This window comes from Alosa sapidissima, chromosome 5, assembly GCF_018492685.1.
Source record: "Alosa sapidissima isolate fAloSap1 chromosome 5, fAloSap1.pri, whole genome shotgun sequence".
Lineage (NCBI taxonomy): Eukaryota > Metazoa > Chordata > Actinopteri > Clupeiformes > Clupeidae > Alosa > Alosa sapidissima.
In genome coordinates this window covers 21303513-21331110 of record NC_055961.1, presented here as the reverse complement: position 1 = coordinate 21331110, position 27598 = coordinate 21303513, and the positions used below count along the sequence as shown (strand labels likewise).

The 27598-nt window shown below is 45.0% G+C and overlaps 1 protein-coding gene across 4 annotated transcripts in view; it reads left to right on the top strand.

The window, feature by feature from the left end:
* jade2 (jade family PHD finger 2) overlaps window positions 1-27598 on the top strand; it is a 75723-nt gene that overhangs the window by 9291 nt on the left and 38834 nt on the right. For all 4 annotated transcript variants that reach the window (XM_042091609.1, XM_042091611.1, XM_042091612.1 and 1 more), the window contains exons 2-4: window positions 2242-2308; window positions 3837-3922; window positions 13824-13981. In XM_042091609.1, coding sequence (XP_041947543.1) covers window positions 2242-2308; window positions 3837-3922; window positions 13824-13981 — 311 coding nt within the window. The remainder of the gene's footprint in view (window positions 1-2241; window positions 2309-3836; window positions 3923-13823; window positions 13982-27598) is intronic.

Below are 27598 nucleotides of genomic sequence, written 5' to 3'. Positions count from 1 at the left end.
TGTACTTGCCAAAATACATTAATACAACAAATATTTCCACGCAGAATTAGTATCTGGTTATTAGCTTTACTGCTTGCTTGAGTAGCCCATATATTCATCTCCTGCTCTCAAAAAGAAAAAGATTCTTGAAAGCCACGCAGCTACTCTGAAATCATTGGTCGGTACGTTGTACCATTCATTATATAGTAAGTCATGGAAATTCAGTTTTTTTTGTCAGGAAAAGTCATGGAATTTTACATTTGACTTAGTGGGAACCCTGGCAGTCACACAAAACCTTTCTGGTTGTTCTGAGAGTTTTGTTCAGTGGTTGATCGACTGTCAGTTTTTTGATATCAGCTGTGCGAATTGTGATAAGGTGATTTTTCTTCTCCTTTTCTTTCAACATCATCAGATCTGTCACTTCACATGGGCTGCCTGCCAGCCTGACCTTTGACATTTGTTGGACTGGTCCTACATTTTTTTTCTGTGACCGTCACACTCACAGTGTAGCACACTGTCAGGCTGCTACAGACCAGAGCCTTCATTGGAAGTAGGATGGACTACCCAGAAGGCCCGGGCACCCACGTTCTGCTCCATAGAGCTGTGTTTTGGCTGGCCTTGAGGGCAGAGGTGCTGCCAGTCTGGTCTGCCAAGGTTGCCATTCACAAAGAGGCAAGTGTAGGGGTATTAGACAGGAGCAGTTTTAGGATGTAGGTAACTTAATCCACTTCTGCCTGTGTGGAAAAGTCAGTGAATCTAGTCACTAATGAGGAAAGGGCGCATGTTGAGTTCCTCTCTCTTTTTTTTCCACACTGCCTGGCACTGTGGGCACTTAATTTGTTTGAAAATGCATCACTAATACTAAAAGGGCTTCCTATGGGAACAGTTCATCCATTTCCGCAAAAACCTGCCTCCTGGAAAAAAAGGGTTTGGACTCCCACCCTCCCCATCTCCCAAATTTTAAGATGAAACTGGATCCTGGGTACCCCCCCCGCCCGCCCCCCTTCCCCTCTCATTTTTAGAAGTGAGACTTGCATTCTTTTTACATCTGGTATTCCTCTTTGGCACCTAATGTGGACTGCTCCACTCTGCTGCTGTAGAAACGTCTCAATCTCACCATTTTTTTATTAGTTTTTAAAAAAAAAAACTTTCATAGCTGTGATGGCTGAGAGACAGACAGACAAAGACAGAGACACAGGGAGTGAACAGCTCAACCACTGTCTCTCAGATGGCCTGCATGAATGGGGCTCCTGCGGTCAAAGTGATGAAGTTAAAAAAAAAAAAAAAATGGCAATGCTTTGTCTTGTGACATACATATCAGCGGTAATAAGACCTGTGGATCTTGTAGCATTTCGGTGCTGGCCTCCCAGTGTCCACCCAGTGGAGCAGCGCAAGCAGTGCAATAGTGCATGTGAGCTGCTGATCGGTTGATAGATGGAGAGATTGAGAGAGAAAGAGAGGACGCGCTTCCCTGTAGGCAGCACTTGAGGCAGGGGCAGATGGAGGAAGCAGGTAATGCACAGAGCGAGCCGTTTACAGTGAATCATTTGGAGGGCCAGGAGTTGAACGGCCGTGTTTGTAAGTCTAAATGTCACTTGTAAAGTTCAGGGCGGGCTCTGAGTGCAGCAGGAAGAGCCCAATATAAGAGGGAAAAGCCCCGCTTTATAGTCACATAAATCTGCGCACAGGCGGCAAGGGCCATAACCCATTTTTTCCTCTAGTGTTTTTCTTTCCTGGCTCAATGCGGTCTCGGTGGATGAGGAGTCAGACATGTACATCCACCGAGCAGAACGGAGCCAATCTAAGCCAGGGCCTCATAAAAATCCTGTCCCTTTTCCTCCAACTCGTTATCTTATTATTTTCTTTCTTCTCTTTCTTCGTCTGTTACTCGTCTGTTCTGTATCTCTCCATTTCTCCCCCGTTTCGCTGTTGGTCATCCTTGGTCACTCTTGTCATCCCTTGTCAAAAACTCTGGCCTAAAACTCCTGCCCCCTATTCCACCTCTTTCTCTCTCTTTTTTCCATCCTTTCTTCCTCTCCGCTGTTCTGCCCTCATTGGTCTTCCTTGGTCACCCTCCATTGCTTTTCCCTCGTCACTGACTGTGGCCTAGTTTAACCCAAACTGTCATTGTGGCTTTGGCGCACCGATGAGTGTGTGTGTGTGTGTTTGTGAAATATATTGCCTCCGTGGAAATACTAAAATGCCTTTCAGATTATTTTCTTTTCTTCTTTTGATGTGTGTGTTTTTGTTTTGTTTTTATAGATGGAGAGTGTGGGGAAGAAGAGGAGAAAGTATTCCACTAGCAGCAATGACTCGGACACCACTGACAGTAAGTGCCTTGGTGTGACTGGCTGAAGATGGTGGTTCCTTTATTGCCTTGTTGGTGTATGGTGGAGGGATTGCCACCATTGGAGGCTAATTAGCTCTGTGTGAGTCAAGACGATCTGTATTGTAGTACTGGATGGATTTAATACAGCAGGCAGTAAGCTCAGCTCAGCAGCGCCTCATGGCCAAGCGCTAAATAAACAGCCGGGGTAAACAAGCCTCGCTGGGTGGAGAGTGCGCTCAAGATGCTCTCTTCATCTTGTTCTCCATCTCTCTCTCTCTCTATCTTTCACTTTCTTTTACCCTCTCTTTTCCTCTGTCTTTCTCATTTTCCCCCTTTCACTCTACATCTCTCTGTCTCTCTCTCTCTCTCTCTGTCACTCTTCCTTCTTGCGTCTTGTTTTCTGTGCTCATCCCATGTCTTTGAAGTGGCCTGGGCGCGGATCAAACACGGAGACGTGGAGCAGATGTGTAGGGCTTCTTGGCTGCTTGTTAGTAAATCACTGTTCATGACCTCCCTGTGTGAATATGATTCAAGAGTCCCAATAACCGCGGCTATAGATGTTCTCTCTGCTGGTGTTTCACTTTGGGATGGACAGTAAGGCTTTTAGCTCATGCTCTACCAGAGCATGAGCTAAAACGAGTGACTGTGGCTCAGACACAGTAGCCTAGCTAATCAAAAGACACTAGCATCAGTTTGTTTGGCCGTATAGAACCACATATTGTATGTTCATGACCACACATTAAATATCTAAATCTAGATGCAGAGTTATTTTGCTTGCAGTGTTTGAATCCTGGCGCTCCTGTTTTTTTTGTGTAATTGACTGTGTCTTTCAGAAGTGTACTTACCAAATAACCTGTGATGTGTAATAAGCAACAGATTTTGCAACAGGCAATACGGTAATGGAAACTTCTCCATGTTGCACTGTGACCGTATTTGCCCGGTAGGACTGATCTAATGAAAACATGAATAATAAATGATGAAATCCAAATAACTGATACCTGTACGTATTGACATGTGCACATTATATTGTCTTTATATTGACTTGCCATTTGTCCTTCAGTTTAGATACTTCCTAAAGCAGGTCTATATTTCTAATTTGCACGTTTTGTAACATCAGACCTGCAGATGTTGAAAGTAAACAGTGTGGGATGTTATAGGGATGAAATAATTTTGTACCTAAACCAAAAATATGGGTCTTTCATAAAACGTTAACAAATATCAGAATCTAGAGAATGACGCACACCCAAGCAATCAGGCAGATGTACTCAATGAGTGCTTGCCAATCAACGCAAATGCAGGCCAACGCAATGTTGATGCCAAGGGAGCCAGTCTGCCATTTTTATGTAAATGAAAGCATGTTCGAGAGTCAGAGACACATCATCTTACCAGATAAAAGCCTACATTAGGGTCAAGTTGAGATACAGTAAGGCTAATTGCTTGCATAATCCATGGTCATTAGAAAACTGACAACTTGAATCTGTTTTTTTTTTTTTCTCTGTGTAATATGTGGTCTTTGTTTCCTGAAAAGGTCATGTTACTTCCTGGTCAAAGTCTTCGAAGACGACTGGTACCAACAGCACATGGGTTCGGCAAGAGCACAAGAAGCCCTCAGAGGTTAGTGTGTAATCATTTATGCATTTGACCTCAATGTGAAGTATCTAATTACACAAAGATGAGCCAGCCAACTTTGATTGGTAAAAATGGTTATCCTCTTAGCCAACCCTGAGAAATATAAATTCATCTGTTTAAAAATGTATATTACGGAGTTCCATTTGTTCCATTTATTTGCTACATGACTTCTACACCGCTATTTAGCTGGTGGCAATCAGAAATAAGTGCTATGTTTGCAGTTATGGTTATTTCATGATTTGGCATTGGAATTAATCAGTTTTATGACTTTGGTAGTGTTTCTCCACTGAAAAAGAAAATCTCAAGAGTTACTGTAGCATACCATTTTACAAGGACTGAGTTCATTTGGGTTGGGTGGACTGTAACCATGTGATTTTTCTACCAAATATTCCATGCTTGGATGAGAAGACAGTCTCAGTGAACATTTAAGAGGTGTTCAGATGATCAAGCCACAGCTGCAGTTCATTAGTGGCTGGGACTGTTGGCAGCCACAAAATTCATTCAATGTTCCCCACCAGTGGTTAAAATGGGTTAATTGAGATATTTGTGTTGGATGAATGACATTGTGTGAGGGCAAATCAAACTCTCACCTGCGCATTTGTGTGGCTGACTGCATGCCTTTGTGACTAATATGCGCAATTTTACTCCTCCTGGTAATCGATGAATGTATCTGCTGAAACTGCTAATTTTCTTCAAAAGTAGTATTTTCATGCATTGTAAGATACATATTAATGTATTTCATCTCCGTGTTGAAGGTTATGAATAAAAAAATACCACTTATACGTTGCATGCCCTTACAGTCTACAGTCAGAACCCTGCAAGCCAAAAACATGCCCATAATGTGGATTTCCGCACTATACTTAGGGCTGTTGTCATGAATGAGACCTGCTGTGTCAGGACAGAAAGGAAGGAAGGAAGTGTCTTGCATGCACGCAGGTGTGAAATTAACGCAGAGCAGCCGGCCTGCACCTCTCTTGCCAGCCTTGTGCAGAGGGGAAGCAGACGCCATGAGAGAGAGGCACTGATGCTCATTAACGTCGGCAGTAACAGCTGTGCAGAGCCATGGCAACCAGATGCAAACAGCTGTAGGAATGTTCTGAGTCCCAGGTGCCCGTGTTGCTTGCTGCCAGGACCTTGTGTGTGTGTGATTGGATGGGGGGAGCAGTAGCATAGTGCCCCAATTCAAAAAAAGAAAGAAAGAAAATCCAGATAAATAAATGTAGAAAAATGCCTGCCAAAAAATCAGAATGAGAATGTTCCAGTGTTCAGATGTGTAATATCTTGGTGGTGGTGCTGACGTTTCTTAGAATGGAGGTGAAGGACAAAAACAAGACTTCAGTACTTGGCTTAAAGCAGTATTTCTCAAACTTTTTCAGACCAAGGACCACTTAACCAATAATAATAAAAAAAATCACGGACCACCTACAGTAGCTTAAAAAACAAAACAAACAAAAAAAAAACAGTAGAACTACTTCAACAGTATATTATACAATAGGCCTACACAATTATACAATACTCACTGAACCACCTGGCTTATTGTCTTTGCACCTTGCTTATTGTGTCAGAGAATTCATATGATTTAAACAGGCATAGCTTACATAGGCAGTGTTGCAAAACTGTTTGGATTTACATACAAGTTGGTTCAATCTCATCTCATCTATATTATATTTTACCATGTCTGCTCGCGGACCACTTGGGATAGCTTGCGGACCACCAGTGGTCCCCGGACCACACTTTGAGAAACAATTTATTGAATTTTCAATTTATTGTGCTTATAGATCGCAAAAACATTACATATGTATCATGGCGCTTTACAGAGTGTAGACAATCAGAGAGAAAAAAGAAAAGAAAGGAAGAAAAGAAAAGAAGGCCCATGGGTAACAGGGGCGAGGAAAAACTCCCTAGAATTGGAGATACATATAGGAAGAAACCTCGAGCAGATCCACGACTCAAGGGCCTGACCCATCTGCCTAGGGTCAAATACAGGACAGTAAGGACTGTATACATGACAAATGCATGTGGTAGTCAGATGAAGAGAATAGGACATGGTGTTTAAAGCCACCTGAGGTGAAAGTTACAAGAGGTGGGATGATTACATATCCGGTATGATAATGCATTAATCCTAATTTAGTGACAAAGTTCAAATAGTCCAGCATTGGAATTGTCAAGGGGCATGTGGTGGGTCGGCAGTACGGGCCAGGAATTCGGGCAGAGTTGTCATAGGTAGGTGATGGGAAACACTGGCTTAAAGTGACACTGCACCAGAGAAAAACAGCACAGTGGAATTATTTTGACAATTTATGCATCCGCACCCAGTTCTCCACTAGGGATAGTTCAAATAAATCATGAGCATCTCCTCTTCGTTAATCTTTCTTGCATACTGAAAGGTACGGGTCATTGCACCTGGGTGGAGCAACTCTGGATGGATAGTAAAGAAAGAAAGAAAGAAAGAAAGAAAGAAAACCGATAGAAAGAGGCCGTGAGACACACTGTCCTGGAATATTAAGTTTCACTTTTTTTTTTCCCTTTTTTTTTTTAATTCAAAACTTCAAAGCCCTCCACCAGCTTTGACCCAAGCCCTGGTATCTTCAGGAATAAATGCACACTGTTTGTGCTATTATCTCCTCCAAGCACTGGCCCTGCATGCGTAATTGATGTGAGCGAGCCTCTGCTAACTATGCCTCTCCCAGACAAATGCAAATTATGCTCCCTGAGCCAATTCTGTATCGCTGTTGCTCAGGGTTCCCAAGGACATTTTGAAGGATTAAGGCGAGCAGAGACACTTTGCTGAAGGAAGACTGTTTATGTGGGAATGTTGATAGTGCCTGGGTTTTTTTTTTTTTTTTTAACAGATTGCTGCCAAATTTATTCAGCTCTCCTTTATAAGCATCCATAGAGATGTGTGATGTTTTGGAATCATACATTTTTTTACATATTGTCAATGTACTAAAGATGAGACCAAACAATTATATTAATTTTGTTTCGTCCATTACATTATTTTAGTTAGAGGGGATGCATCCCCTCTATTGAACAACAAATTTAGGTCAAACACCGTTCCGTAGATCTTCCAAGGCTTTACCGTCCTATCCGTTTTTCATTTTTGAAAAGTTTATACTTTTTGAGATATTTGTAATTAAAAGTGTATTTTTCCCCTATAGACTTGAATGGGGGCTGTGATGTCATAATAGAGCCAGCTGCGCTCGTTAAGTAGTTCTCAGAGCAGTTCCCAGGCTAATCAGAACACTGGCACAGGTGTCACCTGTGAGAAATCCAACTGTCTCAGGTTCTAAGCATACAATCTAGCTCTACCTGAACTACACATCCTGTTAAAGTGTTTCCTGTGTGTCAAAATAAGTCCCAGCCATATCTCATGCATTCAGCATTATATCTCCAGAACGGCTTGACGTACATGCTTCAAATTTGGTACGAGTGTTTTTATGGACTCAAAGGTGAAGTGAGTTGATGTTGGAGGTTGAAGGTCAAATGTCAAGGTCAAAAACACCTTGAATGTGATATCTCAAGAATGCCATGTCACACAAGATTCAAATTTGGTTACTCCAAAAGCACCTTTGCAGGTATCACAATTACCCTACCAACCAGCTAGCAGCAAGCTCAACAGCCCCACCAACACCCTAACCAGCAGATTGCATCCCCTCGTGTAATTCCACGGAATTGCATTTCTAGTTCATATTTATATTTTGTGCGTAAGGCTTCTGGGAGCAGAGTCCTACAGTTTCTCTCTCAATGAATCTATTCTCAAAAAACGAAGTTCTTCAAAATACTTTTTGCGTTGCCTTCCTCATTTTGAGTTTGCCTAGTTTCCTACTTCAATCTACTCTGCTTTGGTGACTGCATCTAACTGTTGGCGTACGATTGCAACACCCGCATAAATTAGGATGTTTCATTTGAATTACAGATGAGGGCAACTACACCTTTTAAGGTTTGTCATAACATGACCTGAAATGGGGCCATAAATGAACCAAAAACCAATCTGCTTTAAGGTACACTTAGTAGGAGGGTAATTTTCTTTTCTCTTTTCTTGATCATGAAAAAAAAATGTGATTATGAAAAATGTAATAAACATGAAACCTGATGTAGTTTCTCACTTTTCGAGGCTTAGGTAAATCCATTTATTATGACTTGAGGCCCCATTTAATGTGACATGTTTAAAGAGCCCTGTCGTGCATACAATTAATGGATTAGTTTGTGCTTGCATGATTCCATGATAATTGAACTTTAATTGACACTTTAATTGACATTGACAAAAAAAAAAAGATCTGACACTGAAGTGCTTTGTGCATCATTCTAAGTGCTCAGATCTTCAGCTGTGTTTAGAGTCATGACACGAATAAGGTCCAGTGTGTGTAGGTGACTGTATGAACAGTGAGAGACTTGTGCATCAAGGGGGGAAAATGCCGCGCTTCCACTCGTAATGCCCCCTCACACACACACACAGACACACGCGTGCACACATAGACAGTCACACTCATTTCATGTGTGATCAAATGCAAATTCTCTCTCCTCCCGCTCGGACTCGGGGCCCGGCCGTGATCGTCACGCCTCTTCTCCATGGCCTGCGATTTGGCCTGTGTGAGCGCAGGTGCTGTGCCTGTTCCTCCTTGATAAGGTCATCCATGTCCAGTGTTAGCAGGCGGAGCTGTGTCTTCAGAGGGAGAGCGGGTAAATCCGTTGAGCAGCGCTGAGCGTAGGCAAGCTACGCCGCTTAAGGTACCGGCTGGGGGCCGTGGCCTAAGCTGTTCCTGGGGAGGAAACATACGGTCAAAACGCGTCCTGTTGACTCTGGGCCACTGAATATCTTCTACACACATGCTGTAACGGTGTACCTGAATTAGCTTGAGGGGACGCGGTATTGTTTAGGAGATTCTGTGAAAGCTGTACAGTGTCGTAGCCTCACCAGATGCGTTCTTTGGCTGACTTTTTCTTCTCATCTTTTGTCCTTGGCTCTTTGGGAGCTGATGTGTCATGACTGGTCAGGTTGGATGCTTTTTTTGTTGTTGTTGTTGGTCGCCAGTTCAGTTCCAGTTCAGCAGGAGAGCTGACCGAGTGCAGGCAGGACAGAGTACCCAGTGTGGCTGTGGTCTGGAGGAGCAGACGCACTAAAGCGGTGCAGGGTTTCAGCCGTGTTGAACTTGGCTGTAGCAGGACCACAGAGGGGAGAGCTTTGCTGAGGCAGGCCTGTCCATCAGCAGCTAACCTGAGGTGGCATCGCCTGGCGTTTGGCGTACGCCGTACAGGTTTGAACTCTGTAGAGTTCTGTGCCCCCCAACCCCCCCACACCAATCCCGATCAAGCCTGCTGACACATTTCCCAGTGTCTCCGCCTCTGCGTTCTGTCACGCGGTAAAGCAGTGGAAATGGCGAGGGACATGCAGCGTTCCTCAAAAAGATCCACCAGGCCTTCCTTCTGTACCCCATCATTACGGAGAAGCGCACACTAAAATTAACCTCCCTGCTACACGCTGACATCAGTCGTGACGCTCGTCGGAGAAAAGACGAAGACCTCTTGCACTCTCTAGTTTGCAGAAAAGGTCTTAAATCAACGCGACAGACTTTTAAAATGCTCGGGTGGACTCTGTGCCCTGTTTGTAATTTGAAATGAGAAATGTCTGTGCTTTAACAGCTCTGGCATTGGTGCATAGATGCATTACAAATGAACCTCCTTGTTCCCAGATTTGTAGAGACTCTTGGTGTCCCTGAGCCAGTATATACCATATAAAACACATTTCACACTGGCTAGTTATATAACTTTTCCTCCAGGCCTCACTAATCCATTGTGGCAATGAAGATGACATATCGCGGTTGAATGGGGATTGCGGGAGAGTTCAGATGACTGCGTGACTCAAACCACTTCTTGACTCGTTAGACGCTGTTTACGCAGTTTAGCTCCGCTGCTGCTAACGCTAACCTTCCCCCATTCATCGCAGCACTTCATTTCCTTACAGAACACACACACACGGAGAGCCTGCCAACGGCAAGGATCCTCCCGGGGTTGTTGTGTAAATATCAGAACTAATAAGCGCTGCCAAGCACAATGAGATCCTTTATATAGTCCCTGTGTGGGAACCCCCCCATAGCCCCCTTCTTGTTGCTACATGAGGTCATTGTCATGCCCTCACATTGCTGTTGCTCTTTGCATGGCTTCAGCAAACTGGTGCCCACGGTTTGTCTGCCTTGTCTGTGTACCAGAGTGATTCTCTCTCTCTCTCTCTCTCTCTCTCTCTCTCTCTCTCTCTCTCTCTCTCTCTCTCTCTCTCTCTCTCTCTCTCTCTCTCTCTCTCTCTCTCTCTCTCTCTCTCTCTCTCTCTCTCTCTCTCTCTCTCTCCGCCACTGCCGCTGAGAACAGTCTGTCCTTCTGTATCGTTACGACACACACATAACCGCTAAGGCGTCACTTGTCCTCACTTGTGCAGGCAGTGAAACTGTTTGATATCACTGCGTGAGAGCGAGAGTATGAGTGAGTGAGTAAAACAGAGGGAGAGAGAGAGGGAGCGAGCAAAACGGACACTAAAACCAGAGACCTTGTAATTCTGTTTCGCCAGCATTAATTAGCTGTGGCGGGGTTGTATAAACAGGGAGCAGTAAAAGTGAATCACTGACACTGAGCTCTCCCGCTTGTCCTAGAGCTCTGTTGGGCGGGGAGGAGAGAAGAGGTACTGGATAAGAGGTTCTTCTTGGCCCAGCATCCTTGTATCACACATCCATGCTACATTGATTGTTTATTTGTATTGGCAGCTGTTTTTCCATCCAGTGCTTGTTCCACTGACTTCTACTTGCGTGGTGTTCTTTTGCTCAACTGCTTAGCAGTGCTGGATGTGTCTGTCCGAATTGATTTAGATGTCTTTGGAGGATGACCGCAACATTTTCCAAGATTCTAGTCCAGCGTGCCATCACCTCATCTTATACTCTTCTTGACTTGCTTTCTTTCATCCTTCTATTCCCAATCACATTCTCTGGCATACAGTCAGACACACACACACAGACACCCACCCCCACACACACACATACTAACACTAACACACACACACACACACACACACACACACACACACAGAGAGAGGCAGAGACAGAGAGACAGACACATACAGTATACACACACATGCATATACAAACACAGAGGCCGGCTTTACACGACAACGCTCCCGGGTGAAACCGACAAAATATTTTATCTGATGTGAAGATTTGGGAAAGATTCTTGAAAGATTGTAGTCTTTCAACTAATGCCCCCATTCAAACTTTACTCAAAAGACTCCAATCTTTCAAGAATCTTTCCCAAATCTTGTCAAAGTTGTTTGGTGTAAGGAGGCCATTAGCTGCTTTGATGGCTATTCTTCGCCATGTTTTGGTTTTTGACTGTGGGCTATTTCGCGCTACTACGGAGAGAAGTAAAAGGAAGTTTCAACGCATGTGCGCGCTCTTGGTGTTGTTGTATGGCAGTGCTTCACAGTATCACCTAGCCACCACCTGGCATGCATACTACATCAAATTTCACACACTTTTGCGTCACCATGTGCATGCAGATTTCCACCCAAAGACGCTTGTCTAAACGCGAAATAAAAAGTGGGAACGCAACGCCACTTTTGCGGATTGTGTTCAGATCGCTGTCGTGTAAAGCTAGCTAGAGAGAGACTCACAATAGTGCTGCACGGTATTAGGAAAACATGCGATATGCGATAACATTATTGAGTACTGCGATAACGATATAACTTGCGATATTTAAATATTTAATGTTTTTTCTCCATTCTACTTGCTGCTAGCATAGACTGTAGGGTTGGGGGGGGGGGATGTATAATTACAGAAATAAATGTATCATTTTATACATAAACAATATAAAATATTATGTAACCTAGGCTGTTGACCACTGTGCTGTCCACATTGACAGTCTTCGCTAGGCCTAGCAAAAAAGCTACGCTATATCGCGGCGGTCAAGTCAAGTTTATTTATATAGCGCATTTCATACACAGAGGTCATTCAATGTGCTAAAATTAAGTAATCTTTGCGGTATGTCCATCGCAAGTGTTGATATCGCAATAACGATAGATTTTAGATATATCGTGCAGCCCTAACTCACACACACACACACTCTGACCCAGAACACATACACACACACACACTCACACTCACTGATTCTCTCTTTAACCTCCAGCCCTCTGTTTAGCCTCTCCTTCCAGCCTTTATCCCCCTTCTGCCGCGCACAGCAAGGCAATGAATCACACCAGGCCGCCGTCTTCACACTCCTGCTAATAGGCTCACTTGATTACATGGATGTGCGTTTGTGTGTGGGAGACTTGCTTTCAGGGCATGAGCGCAGAGTGTGTGTGTGTGTGTGTGGTGTGGTGTGGGGGGGGGGGGTGGGGGGGGATGGACGGACAGTAAAGCAGGGATAAGGGGGCTTATGAAGACATGATGGAGTGTATAATGCAGTCTGTGTCGAGAGGGGCTGAAATTTGCAGTCAGACTGGATAATGCGCATGGTGGCTGCCTAGGCTGATGTCCTTGAGTAAGGTTGCCTGTGGGTTTAGGGTCAGTGTGGGTTTTATAGTACTGATGGTATCATGAGCAGGTGGATATAGTGGGGCTCAAGTCTGTAATGCTTGAGAGACCAGGGTGAAGGAAAAAAAAACAGCCCCTGAGCAAACCTCCCTGTGGCTGCCTGATCGCAATCTTCTGAGGCTCATTAGACTGAGTCTTCAGCTATGTTTGTTATTCCATAGTAAGAAGAGGCCTCGTATTGGCATTGAATGGAGGGATTTTGGAGCTATTAGCGCCACTAGAGATGTTATGCTTCAGTTTCTTCCTCTTATGGCACCCACCACCGTGTGTGTGTGTGTGTGTGTTCCTTTTATGGCACCCATCACCCTCTGCATGGTCTGGGCTCAGACAGGTTACAGGAATGGACCTAATTGGTGTGTTGTTGAAAGACCCATTTTGTTGGGGTATGGGCAGAAGTACAGCATACATTTTTAGACAAAAATATTTAGTTTGAAAGATGGCACAAGGTCTGAAAAGAAAAACATGACCCATGTTTTACAAATTGCATCAGAGTTATAGCATGGAGCCGTTGTTTTGCCTTCGAGAAAGCTAACACCTAAAATTAAAAGGGCACTACATTTTCAAGTGTCAAGTTGGCAGCATGTTAAAGTTACACATAAAATATTCAATGAGTGTGGTGGCCATTAGTGAATATCTAAATTAAATATGACACACTTGATGCCGTGACTTGGCATCTCTTCTTCACATCTTCATTTCAAAATGTATCTTTGTTGTGACCTTAGTTGTGACACCTCCACCTATCCTACACCTGTGGGTGTTTATGTACCTTCCACTTGTGGTTTGTAACACCATTTTGCCAATATAGATACAGAGGGGGAAACAAGTAATGTCAGCTAGTTGGCTATGTTACACTGATGAGGTAAAGTTAGCTAGTTAGCAAGTTAATGTAGCCTGCACAGAATGTTGACTACCAGACAAATTTGTTCTCAACATTGGGATATTGGGGGTGAATTGGTTGATTACATTGGACACTAAGATAAATGTAATTTTTTGAACCCATTATGTTCAGAAACAAGTTGATTCCTATCTGAATTTAAAGCGAAAGTGTAACTGTTAGTGATTTTCCCCCAAATGACTCCATTGTAAGCAACTAGCATGTTTTCCTCCTGGTCAGGGCTGTAACTAAAATCCCAAACAAATCTATGGCCACAACTCGTAGGCCATTTTAAACGGTTCGCCATGCTTTATTAAAGACTTTACTGCTTCTAAACAGTGTATTTACTGCTTCTAAACAGTGTATTTACTGCTTCTAAACAGTGTCTTTGTTTCTTTCTCTCTTTTCTTTTTTTTGTACCTTGTACCCTTTGTGGTGGCAGGTGTTCCGGACGGACTTCATCACGGCCATGAAGCTGCCGGACTCCGCTCAGCTGAGCACTGAGGAGTTTTACGTGCTGTCTGACCCCTGGAGGCAGGAGTGGGAAAAGGGGGTCCAGGTCCCTGCCAATATGGACACCATCCCAGAGCCAGTGGTCAGGTACGTGTCCGCTGACCATAGGACCACTAACCAACAGTATGCCACTGTTCATATAGCATGTACATCCCTGAGCCCATGGTCAGGCATGTGTCGGCCAAACTATCAGTGATTCAGCAAGCAGGGCACAAACAATTGGCCCAGGTTCAAATCCCAAACCCACCACTGCGAGTCTGTGTTGATTTGAAGAAAAACATCTGCTAACTATTAATTTAACTGTAGTTTGGAGTATCAAGCTCCACTGTTGAAATAGCATGTCCATTCTTCAATAGGGTAGTTCTCATATTAATTTGGACATCATTTTGCCGCTTGCCCGCTTTGTTAAGGATTTGTGAGGATCGGATCACTTCACTTGGCTTTTTTACTGCAAGCGTAAATGCCGCAAAGGCAGCAGTGCAGCAGAAATATGGCATACCTACGCATTTCTCATCACTTGGATCGCCCATTTAATTAATTTGGCACACACACAAACACACAAACACAAGCTCTTGTCTAACGTCTTGCAGGCACAGACCTGCACAGTAGCCTTAGCGATGTCTTCTATGTCTCTGAACTCAGGCATCACTTTATTGGTCGGCCTGCTGCAGCACGCTTCAGAGTGCATCATGCCCAGTTTCACCTCTTGCATGCAGCTGAACTGTAGCCTTAAGTGGCATGCCTGAGGTTGGTGATCTGAACCACTGAACATCTGAACCACATTTTTCCCTTTCTTGGCTTTGGGAATGAGTATAGACTTATCCTTGTCATCATATTACAACCCTGAAATGCAACTGCAAACTAATGTACCTGAGCTACAAAGGTTTCTCTGTGTTGTATTTTCGATTTCAAGAACATATTTTGCTAGTGAGTGATCCTGAGACGGCAAAGCTAGCTGTTTGTCCAAAAACCAAGGTGAAGAAAACAGAAGTTTGAGATAATGTTTTAAAAAAAAAAAAAACGTTCTACAAAATGCAAAGGCTGACCAGTTCATTTTTCTGCTAAGTCTTGTGTCTTGGCTTGATTGAGGGGTATGAGTCAACCTTCCTCATGGGTTTAAAAAGATAACTGCAGTCTCTCTCCCTGCTAGAATCCTATGTAAGATAGCATTTACATTGGGCCGATAAAAGCACAGCCTTCGGAGACTACGATGAGAACATTTTGAATACATGCATTGGAGCGAGCCCTGGGAAATCAAGAAAATAGTTGAAAGGAGAATTTGGAGAAATAAGTGGATGGATGGAAGGAATAAATATACAACTGAAATGTTAAACGAGTGAACTGGTAGCATGATATACCGCTACTTTCCCCCATCTTATTTCTCTGTCTCTTTCTTCATTCCGCTTCCCCCCTTCAAAGGCCTGAGCTTAGATTTTTTTTTTTTTTATTTTTGGTAAATGATGACATCATGTTGAAAGGCTTGCCGAGGGCTGGAGGGTCTGTCTGGATGCTTCCCCCACCCCACACCGCCACCCCCCAATAACGTGGTTTACCAGCCTATTTGTCTTTCTGCAAAGCTGCAGATTCCTTTAAGAAGAAGGAGAAGAAGGGAAAAGAGAAGGAACTTGAGACAGAGAGAGAGAGAGAGAGATTTGTGCTCTCTCCTCTTGCCCCTACTTACCCCAACCCCCCCTTCCCTCACGCCTCCATTCAGTACTGCGTGGAGTACAAGGAGTGCAGCCGGCCGTTTGGGCGTACACACACACACACACACACACACACACACACAGTACAAGGAGTGCAGCCGGCCGCTTGGGCAGAGTGGAAGTAATTAGCTGTTGCATAACGGTCTCACACAGCAGACAGAGGATGACGAATTGGCACAGCCTTCTCGGCCTAAGTCCCCTTGAAATACTGAGGAGAAATAATTACATGTATGAGATGGTCTGTGTTTTTTCCTTTTTTCTTTTTTTCTTTTCAAAACTTGTCTCACACACAGAGACACAAACACAAAAAAAAACCTGATGAGAAGGACATTCTGCACAGCTTAATATTTTCTGCAGTGGTAAAACTGGTCAGCGGGTTCCTGTCTGAAGTCTCCCCTTGGCCAACAGGAGGGGTAATTTTTCAGGCATGTGAAATACTTGGGGGTTGTGTGTGAGAAACACACCACTGGCAGCCATCCTGCTGCTTCTGGCTGGTAAAAAAAGGGGCAATTGGGTGGAAACAGAGGGCAGAGGCAGCAGTGGCAGCAGCAGCATGCTGGTGTAAAGGGCCCCACACACCGTACACACACACACACACACCGTACACACACACACACACACACACACACCGTACACACACACACACACACACACACACACACCGTACACACACACACACACACACCGTACACACACACACACACACACACCGTACACACACACACACACACACCGTACACACACACACACACACACACCGTACACACACACACACACACACCGTACACACACACACACACACACACCGTACACACACACACACACACACACACACCGTACACACACACACACACACACACACACACACACACACCGTACACACACACACACACACACACACACACACACACACACCGTACACACACACACACACACACCGTACACACACACACCGTACACACACACACACACACACACACACACCGTACACACACACACACACACACACACACACACACACACCGTACACACACACACACACACACACACACACACCGTACACACACACACACACACACACACACACACACACACACACACACCGTACACACACACACACACACACACACACACACACACACACACACACACACACACACACACCGGTGTGGCCCAGGCTGCAGAGAGACCCTCACAGCTGCTCCCACTCTGCCCAGCTCTGTCACGGTCACGGTCCGCTGACGCCCTCTCTGCTGGAGGAGCAGCATGTAAAAATATATGACCAGCAATTGCATTGGTAACTCCATAGCGCTTAAGAAAAACTGTTAACACTCTGCACCAGCCAGGTGCAGTGAATGTGGACAACGTGTGGAGTACAAAGGCCCCACAGTATTATCACAGCTTTAGTTTGTGACTTGATGGACACTATACTATACTGTTTTGAGTTTTATCATGCAGTTTGCTGTGGGACACACATACACAGACACACACCACCTTTTCTTTGTGCCTGCGTTACAACTTAAGAACTTATTTGGGGGGGTAACGGGGGAAAAACAGTTTTGGCTTCAAATTGTCTTTGTGCCACTTGTGGTTGTGTGGCTCTTGGTGCTGCTGCCTAAAAGCACAAGCCTGTTTCCGGCCATGCGAGAGCAATGTGCCCGGGCCCAGCGGGTGAGCCAGGTTAGCGTTGGTTTAGTGTCGGTTTAGCGGCTCCACTTCGCTCCAGAAATACAACATCTTTCATCACCAGCTCAATGGTGACTCCTGGGGAGCCGGCCGGGTAGCCGGTCCACCGTCCTGCTTGTGGTGATTTGTGGTCTGTCTAGGCCCATTTCTTGGAAAGTTGTGCCTTCATTTGGACACACAGACGGCGACCAGTGCTGGGCGCTGCCACCTTCTTGAACACACTCTCAGACTCTCACTCACACACACACACACACACACACCTCTGCCAAGCGCTTCTGGTCCAGAAGTGCTGGTGGTTTGGTTGGTGTGGTACATCAAAGCCGTGCACATCTGGAGCATCTGAACGTGCAGACGTGCACCCATCTGCCATTCTCTCTCACTCTCTCTCTCCCTCTCTCTTTCTCTCTCTCTCCCTCACTCTCTCTCTTTCTTTCTTTCACACTCTTTCTCTCTTTCTGTCTTTTTTTCCACATCTTGTGCCTGCTGACACCTCTTTATCGGGGGGGTTTTCTAACCTCCGCTCATTAAAATATTGGGCTTACCCACCACCCTTCAGGTCTGGCACATCTGGGTTTCAGTCTGTCTTTCAGTAGTTGTCTTTTTTTTTCAAGACAAGAGGGGCCTTTTCTTGGTGTAAGGCACAACACCACCCCCCCTCTCTCCTTCCCTTCCCCTGTGCCTCGTTCTCACTTTCTCTCTGAGGTTGTGCAGGTGTCTCATGTATCATCTTTTCATATTCTCTGTCTGAGTCATTGCTCAACCCACTCTCTCCTGGACTGACATTTCACCCTACCGGTACTTACTGGTGACATCTCTGCTGCCTTTCCATTCAGAGAGAGAGAGAGAGAGAGAATGAGTTGTGGCAATGATGAATGTATGTGAAAGCATTGATCTTGTAAGCATTTTTTCCCTCTCAAAAATCTATTCAATTTGGACGTGCTTTACAGTGTGATCGTGATTTCAATCTTACAGCAATTAGGCCAGTTCAGACATCAAAAACATCACAAAAGGCAGACATCAACCAAAGTTATTTCTTTTCAGCTGGTCTCCCGTTTTGAATGGAAAAGTGTCACATTAGCAAAGTTGATCTGAAGAGTTGGAAATGGGGGGGGTTTCAGAGCTTGTTAACTTTTTAGTTTTTTTGATGGTTGCTATAAAAGTAAGGCTGTTGTCAGGATCAACATCAACTAAGTAATATAAGTAATAGCCATCCAACAATAATGAAACCATTGTGGTTTTGGAGGTTCATTAGTCCCCTAAAGCCGTGATCTGTCATTGTTAATTTTTCCATTCTAAATAGAATTTAGATATCTCTCTCACACACACACACACACACACACACACACACACACACACACACACACACACACACTCTGTCTGTCTGGGCCTCAGTGGTCACCATCAGGTGAAAGTCAGGTCCTGGCTACACCAGGCACATAACGGAAATGCTCTTAGCGAAGTATAAAAATTATACTTAGCCGGCTTCCTCATGAGCAAGAAGTGCCGAGGCGTAGAGGGCCGGAGATGGAAGTTACTTTTTTTTAAAAATGTAAAATTCACCAGCCACCCAATATTAAATGCTTACTTTGTGTCTGAAATCTACCACCCACTTCCATGTTTTACCAGCATTAGACTGGTGGCTGGGGCTAATTTGCATCCCTGTTCCCATTCCATGTAGGTCAGCTCACTTGAACCTCCATTGTTTTGCCTGACATCACTTTCAGTGGCCTCATCTGAACCAGTAGCCTAGCTATGTTGTGTGGGGTGATGTGTTTTTGTATGCTCATGGCATGGGCTTGACTTGTGACTCTTTGCACAGCACTTACTGTCAGTGTCAACCCCCTTACAAAGGTCAGTTTCATTTCCCCTAATTTCCTCTATTATGAAGGGGTGAGCTGTGAGACTAGCCTCTGCCAGCTGGATGGCAGGGCAGGAACACCTCTGAAGCCTTGGTGGTCTGGCCAGAGGGAAGCGTCTCTGTCGGAGAGGGGCACAGCAAGGCCAGGGGCACCGCCTCAGTAGCAAACCGCAACCCCACCCAAATGCGGCTGCCCAGGCTAACCACACGCCAGGTGCCTGGTGCCCCCTGTGCCGACTGTGCCGCACCCTCCAACCCCTCAGTAAGCCCTAGTGCAGAGCAGAGGTACAATCTCACATAGCTGAGGACATAATGCTTGATAGTTGTGTATAGGTCGGTAACTTCCCTTGGTTCAATCTCACATAGCTGAGGACCTAATGCTTGATAGTTGTGTATAGGTCAGTAACTTCCCTTGGTTCAATCTCACATAGCTGAGGACATAATGCAGATTCATAATTAGACAATTGGATGAGTGTGTTGATGGTTAGCCAGATACAGAGTGTCCAGGAAAATGAAATGAAGGGGCAGAAAGCACCACTTAACACTGGCCCGTTTCCCCACTACTCTGGCGAACACAATGTGGCTTTCAAAACATTCCAAAAAATGACTTGGCAGACCTCCCCTGAGGTCGGAAATATCTTTGTGTTCAGTAAGCTTCAAGGACACACACAGTTTGTTTCCACGACAGAGTAACGGTGCGTACACACAGTTGCAGTACTGGAGACGCATCTCGTCCACTTTAAATGGGCTTAGGTCATTGGTTGCCGAACTGAATTGTGGGTCCGTTGCTCCCGTTGCCCCCTTTGAAAAGTTCAACTTTTGCTGCACCGACAGAGACCAACGGAAGGCACCAGCCAATCAAATTACGGTTATAGGCCTACTCAAGGCATTTGCATAGTAGGCTACACACCCCCGACCGTCGGGAACACCCACTGGCATGCGGTGACTGAACGCAACTGTGTAAGCACCGTAATATAAAATTAACCAAAGTGCATTTGTTTACATTGGACTTGTTGTGTTGCGTACCTTCGTTAGTCAAGTCAAGTCTATTATAGCGCATTTCATACACAGAGGTCATTCAATGTACTTTACATAAACAAAACCAAACAATAAATATAGCTGCAAGCAGCAATGTGGGGGCCTAGCAGTGCGCTATAGCAGGAATGGCAGTGCCATGGCATGAACAAGCACTCACAGCAAGTTTGATGGCAATTGAATAAAGAATTGCTGAGAAATTAGCTCATTTACTTTGTTACAGTGCCCCTAGAGGCCAAATTACACCAATGTCCTTGTGCGTTCTCACAATCAGCTACCATGTCCCTGGACTTCATACACCAAAGAGTTGCTGAGATGTGAGCTCACTTTCTTTATTACAGCACCCCTAGAGGCCAAATGATGCCAATTTCCTAGTGCGTCATCACAATCAGGTCCCAAGTCCCTGTACCAAGTTTGGACTTTGTACATCAAAGCGTTGATGAGATATGAGCTCACTTCATGTAGTGCAGCGCCCCCTATAGAGGCCAAATGATGCCAATTTCCTAGTGCATCCTCACAATCAGATACCAAGTCCCTGTACCAAGTTTGAACTTCATACATTAAAGCTTAGCCGAGATGTGTGATTGGCTGTCAAGGGCAAATAAACTTAAAGGTATTGTTTCGTGAAAATTGGATGAAATTTGTAACCGCTGAAACTTTTCGTAGATTTTGGACTAAATCCAATATGGCGGAGGTCCAACATGGTGGAAAGTGACGGGATAGGGGTTGATGAACTTGGGATGGTCCAAGGATTCAGACGCTACCTTAATTGTGAAAATCAGACAAAAGAGTCAAGGATCACGCGCATGATTGCATGTCCAACATTGATCTGGTGGTGGCGCTAGAGCGTTCAATGTATATGCATAAAAATTGCTGTGAGTGATTGGGACAGTGTCCTGACTAATGGTATCGAGTTTTGCTATGTTAACTCAAAGCGTCACAGAGATGTAAGTCCACTTCCTGTTTGGCGCCTTCGTCGCCATATTTGATTGGCTGCTACGGGCAAACACAAATGAAATTGAAAAATCTGGCAAGTATCGTTATTGCGGCTCGGGCAGAAGATCATGTCCACCAAGTTCCGTGAAAATCGGATGAAATTTGTGACCGCTGAAACTTTTCGTAGAGTTTGGACTAAATCCAATGTGGCGGAGGTCCAATATGGCGGAAAGTGACGTAATAGGAGTCATTGAACTCAGGTCAACAGTGCCTGATTTGTGAAAATCGGACGCACCGTTCAATGGTCACATGCGTGAATGCAAGAGGCGCTAGAGTGTTGGGCATAGAGTTCTGTAAATTGGTGAGAGTGATCATGGGACGGTCCTGAATCAGTGCGCCGAATTTCATAACTTTAGACCCAGCGGTTCAATTTTCTGCCAAATTTTGACCCGTTGGTGGCGCTAGACGGCTGGGTTTAGAGATCCGTAAATTAGCGTGAGTGGTCAGTGGAGTGTCCCGAAACTTTCTGCCAAATTTCAGCACTTTTTAGCCAGGTGTTCTATGGGCTGCCATAGACTCCGATGGCAGAGGAATAATAATAGGAAAAGCTAGTAACTCAATGGGTGCCTTCGCTGCTAGGCCCCCAACAAGGTAGAATAATTATCAAGGCAGATTCAGAATTTGTAACTCAGCGCAGTTAGCAGAAAGCATCTAAGAACAGTTTGGTCTTAAGTCTAGATTTAAAACTGGCTACAGTTGGGGCCTTTTTGATGTCATCCGAAAGTTGACATCAGCTTGGCAATATTTTTGAGGTGGTAAAAAGCTGATTTAGTTATCGCTTTCATGTGGCTGTTGAAATTTAGATCTTAGAATTTAGATAGGTCAATTAATACACCATTCTTTGTGGATTACTGATTTACCTGGATTTCAACAATGATAAAAAATGCCATGATGTTTGATATTCCTCAAGCTGTTGTTAGCTAACCGACAGCAATTCTTTCAGCTCAAGACCTCCCAAAAGTAGGCTTCTTCAGTGTGAACAAGATTAGATCACAGCTTTATATAGTGTGTAGCCAATAACAAGCCTCCTCTTGGTCACTTGGTTAAGTGCCTAACGAGCATTCGATATTTGGCACTCTAATGAGAAGGGCTTTTGCAACACAGTGCCCAACTCAACTGTGCCAGAAACGTTTAGTAAACCATGAGAGAAATATTTCAGCTGAAACAACATGAAATAACAACTAATTGTAAACTTCACTAATAACTAATTGTCCTGGTTTAACTCACCAAGTATGGATGTTGGTGCCTACTGACTATTCAGATTCACTGTTAAGTCATTATTCTTTTGTTGTTGCTGGCTTCTTTTTCAGTGTTTCCCTCAGTGATTTGGAACAGACGGTTGCATTCGTTTAATAGTAGGTTTGTAAACTGGAGCGACCTGTAGGTATAGCATATGTGTGTTTTCGTTACTGAAATATCCACCCCTAGCAGCACTCCAGGCCCTTTGTGTATGAGAGTCAGAGATGCCGAAGTGGGCTGCAAATGGCCGTGCCGTAATGAGCCGGGCTTCCAGAGGAATGCCATTGTTGGGACACCTGTCAGCACCTGCGGTTGGTGCGGAGGGATGAGGTACACGGGCTGTGGGGGTTATTTTGGAGCTGAAGGCTGCATGTCTGTCCTGAGCCCTTCTCTCGCTCTCTTTCTCTCACTCACACTCTTCTTTCTCTCACTCTCCCTCTTTCTCTCTCTCTCTCTCTCTCACCATCTCAAGAGGAGGAGGGAGCTCACTCCTCCTCCACACACAAGCACTGATCTACTTCCCTACATCTCCAAAAATAGGCTTCTGTATGTGTGTGCGCACGGGTCTGTGTATGTGTGGGTTTGTGGGTGTGTGTGTGTGCTCATGTGTACTTGAGTGAGTGTGTGTGTGTGTGTGTGTGTGCGCGCACATGGGGGATGTGTGTGTGTGTGTGTGTGTGCATGCTCATGTGTGCCTGTGTGTGTTTGGGACTGTGTGCAGAAGATGGAGGGAGGGAGGGAGAGAGAGAGCCTAAGGTTATTCTGCTTTTTACGAGTGTTATCTCTGTGTTTAAAATGTGGGCTGCATGACTCACTCCTCCGAGCTCCCACCCCCCACCCATCACACACACACACACACACACACACACACACACACACACACACCGTCCTCTGGGCCTTTGCCAGTGAAAGTGTTCACAGTGCAGCAATTAAGGAGGACAGCTTATTGGGCATAGTATGATATTCCCTCCAGAACTACTCGGGCAAGAGCATGATTAGCGTGCCCTGCTATATCGTTCCAAAGTCCTGTCCCCGTCACTATTTATGACGAGCGTATCACTGTTCTCCTCCCCAGGGGGCTAAGCGTGGTGGTGGGGTGGGGGGTGGGGGGTGGCCTTGATCTGCCACCAGAATAGCCCTTCTCCCACAGTGCAGGGGTAGAGCCACGGCTCACCTCTGCAGGGCTCTGTCTGTTCGATCCCCAGCCAGGGTCCTAGCCAGTGTTCATGCCCATCACTGCAGCTTGAGCGTGCCATCTCAATAGACTTTGCTATGTAACAGGAATCTTCTCTAGTGGAGAGAGCCCTGAAGCATCTGCCTCGTCCCTCGACACCAGATTAATGAATTGTGTGGCAGTTAATGGCGAACAAACGTTTTCCACTCTGGCATCAAAGAGTGTGTTTTTTTTTTTTTTTTTCCCTACTTCAAAACCTCACCCCCCCCCCCCCCCCACACACACACACACACACACACACACACACACATATTCCAAAGCATCCATGTGCTTTGTTGTCTGATTGAAGAGACTTGATTGAGTGGCAGAGATTCGGGAGATGCCTGTGCTGTTCTGAACAGAGGCACCAGATACATTCAGAGAAAGACGAAAACAAGATATCTGTTTGCAGGAGAGGCTGTGGCAGTGAGGGAGAAGTGAGTCATCTTTTACTAGAGATGGAGAGAGATGGGGAGGGTATCCATGTAAACATGGCTGGCTGCTGAAGGGGTTACATTTAATCGATTGTGATTATTACAACGTGACTCACTCAAGATGATGCTTCATATTTCTATACACTGCAGCTTGTGTAGTACCTACATTACGGTTATAGCGCTGACATCATCCCTTACCACATTAAAGCGGTGGTCTGTGGAGAGTCTTTTACTATCAGTCACACACACACACACACACACACACACACACACACACACACACACACACACAATCTATTTGCCTCCATCATCCTCTCCTGCTCTGTCTCAGGAGAGCTCTTTCAACTCCCCCTCACACTTGCTTATGGAGCGGCGCAGATAAATGAGGGCGCACACACACTGACACACAAACACCGACATACACACAGAGTTATATAATCAGTTTGACGTATGTTCTAATGCATCACAAGAACAATGCTTGCAAGCATAGTGACACTGACAGGCTGACATTACTGTGCAGAGGTTAAAAACATAAAACGTGTGTCAGAGGGATCTTTGGTTCATAAATGCCTTTCTTAAGTGCATCAGAAATGATGACTTATCTACATACAGATACAGAATATCAAAACAGTATTTACCAGTATTTGCATGCATTTATAGATGCAAACATGTGTGTTGTTCAATGTCAAGTTTATAGATTGATAATAGATTAATAGATAATAGGTGTAAATGTTTTGAGTTAGCTAACCTCAAAGGAGTAGATTCCCTGAGTGTGCCTGATGTGAAGACTACTGAACACAATGCGGGCGTTTCCCAGCCCTGCCAGAGTGGTCTTGCATAATAGTTTATGAAGAGAACTATTAGTCCATACTTGGCTTTGCCCTGGTCTCTTCTGGAATGAAACATGCACTGGTATGTCAACCACTATTCAAGCGGTACTTCCAGGCTATGCACACACACACTCACACACAGATACATACATGATCTACGTGTGTGAATAACCGTCTTACTTCACGGCACTCCCATATTCTCCGCCATGCTGTTCTAGTCTCTGCCCTGTGAATTTCGCCCCTTCTGCCGAGGTTTGCGACGCTGCAGTGTTTTGCTAAGAGGAAGGAGCGGCCGTTTTGGATGTGAAGCTCTGTGTGTTTGTGTGTGGTGTGTGTGTGTCTCGTTCCTCACAAGCTGAAGTGAAGTCTTGGTGTGTGTGTGTGTGTGTGTGTGTGTGTCGTTCCTCACAAGCTGAAGTGAAGTCTTGGCGTCTGTCTGTGTGTGTGGTGTGTGTGTGTGTGTGTGTATGTGTCGTTCCTCACAAGCTGAAGTGAAGTCTTGGCTTCGTGCCAGCGCAGCTCTGGGCAGCAGGCTCTGTCTCTCTGGCTTGCAGACTGACTCAGTGGAAAATGTGAATGAAAATAGCCCCCCCACCCCAGTCCCCTCGAACTCTTCTAACCCCCCCTACCCACACACACACACACACACACACACACACACACACACACAACCCCCCCCCCCCTTCACACTCCACATTGCACTCCAAAAACAGGATTATTATATGCTTTTTTTCCACATGTTCTCATGCTGCAGACGAATGGGTCTGATTAGCGAGTGTGTGTGTGTGTGTGTGTGTGTGTGTGTGTGTGTTTTCCCGTAAGTTCGCTGCTACTAAAAACCGAGGGGGGATTTGGGTGAAGGGGGAGCAAAAAAGATCCTACAGAAATAGCACGACGAGACTGGCTCTGCAGGCGAATAGTAAAACGTGATGGATGTTAATGAGGTGCTGCCATCTCCATGACAACGCGCATGGCATTCCTGGGCAGACCATGCTGGCATCTGAAGGAATGGCAAAATGGCAGCGCGCACAGAGACACTCCGCTTAGGGTGAATGTTAACTCTCTCCATGCCACTGTCAGCAAGATTGTGAAAGTGTTTTTTTTTTAAAAAAAGGATGGTTCTCCATTTTATGGAACGGCTGCGGTACAATCAACAAATTGTGACAACAATGTGGATGTTGACCGTATTTTTTTTCTGCATTTTGACCGAAAATCATTAGTAAATCAGGAGAGAGAAGGTGGAGTAATGGTGATGTTAAGCATGCAGTGCGGGAGGCAAGTTACAATTGCAGTTGCAGTTGTATTTGACCTTCTGTGACCTTGAAGGAAACATGTGGTGAAAAGAAAAACCTGAATGACTCTGAAACTATGTGTAATTGGGTTGAGAGGGAGGAGGATTGTTTTGAGTACTGTTTACTTCCATGTACAATATGCCTAGTTTTTTATATCGGATTTTCCAGGGGTTTTGTGTCAAATAAAGAGAGTTCAATATCACACGTTCAATCTGGGTTGTGTAAAGGGATTTAAGATATATTCTTACACTATGACACTATATAAATAAAACTGAGTTGAATTGAATTTAAAGTACAGTGGCTCAATAAGGCCTCTTGTAAGACTGTGAGAAAGTTGTCCGATGACAACTCTGTGGTGATCACAGCAGCTGAAGACCAGAGGGAATTTAATGTGGTGCCAGTGAGCATACCATGGGATTGCTTCCGTCCATGCGCGCTCACTGTGTACTCAACGCCAATAGTTTCCAAGAAAGCAGCAACCACACCCACAAGCCCTTAAAAATGTGCCCTCTCGCTGTACTGTTATTACAAAGAGACAGCTTCAATAGCACATTAGTTACGTAACATACGTACTATAAGTGAAGGTTTTAAGCGGCCTTCATCGCCCTGACCTTCAGGACTCGCACCTTTGCAGAGCCGGTTGTGTCCGGCGTTGTGTAATGCTTTTCATGTGTTGCAAATCCGTCCCTCTGTTTATGCTCTTGCCACATGCCACATCTGACATCCCCCCACTTCTGACACCATAGTGAATGCCACATCTGACATCCCCCACTTCTGACACCATAGTGAATGCCACATCTGACATCCCCCACTTCTGACACCATAGTGAATGCCACATCTGACATCCCCCACTTCTGACACCATAGTGAATGCCACATCTGACATCCCCCACTTCTGACACCATAGTGAATGCGGTGCACCACAGCCATTGCTTCCCTCACAAATGCATACAGCTCTCCACTCTATGGAGACGTGAACTCTGAATCTGGTCAGGTCATGCACCTTGCTCTCCGGACGTAAGCTTTTAAACACATAACTAACAGTCCTCGTGTGTCTGTGTCTGTCTCTGTCTGTCTTTCTGGTCTTCGCGATGGCCTCTGTAAAGCAGCGATATTGTGGTTAGCAAAATGTGGAACAGGATCGATACATTAGTCATCTACGTGTTTAAATTAAGAAGCATGAACTCTAAAAATCTATTGGATAATCAACTACTTAAGAAAGTGAGTTGATATTGGACAGAAATACCCTTTCAACCTCCATATACCTCGGGCTGAGGTTGCCGTCGGGAGGATGTAGTAGATTATTCTAAATGCAGAGGGGAAGCCCTGAGGTCTTTAATGCACAACCGCAAGCAGCGACCATTTTGACAGTGAGTGCAAGAGCACTGAATGTATGACACAGAGGCGTGGTGTGTG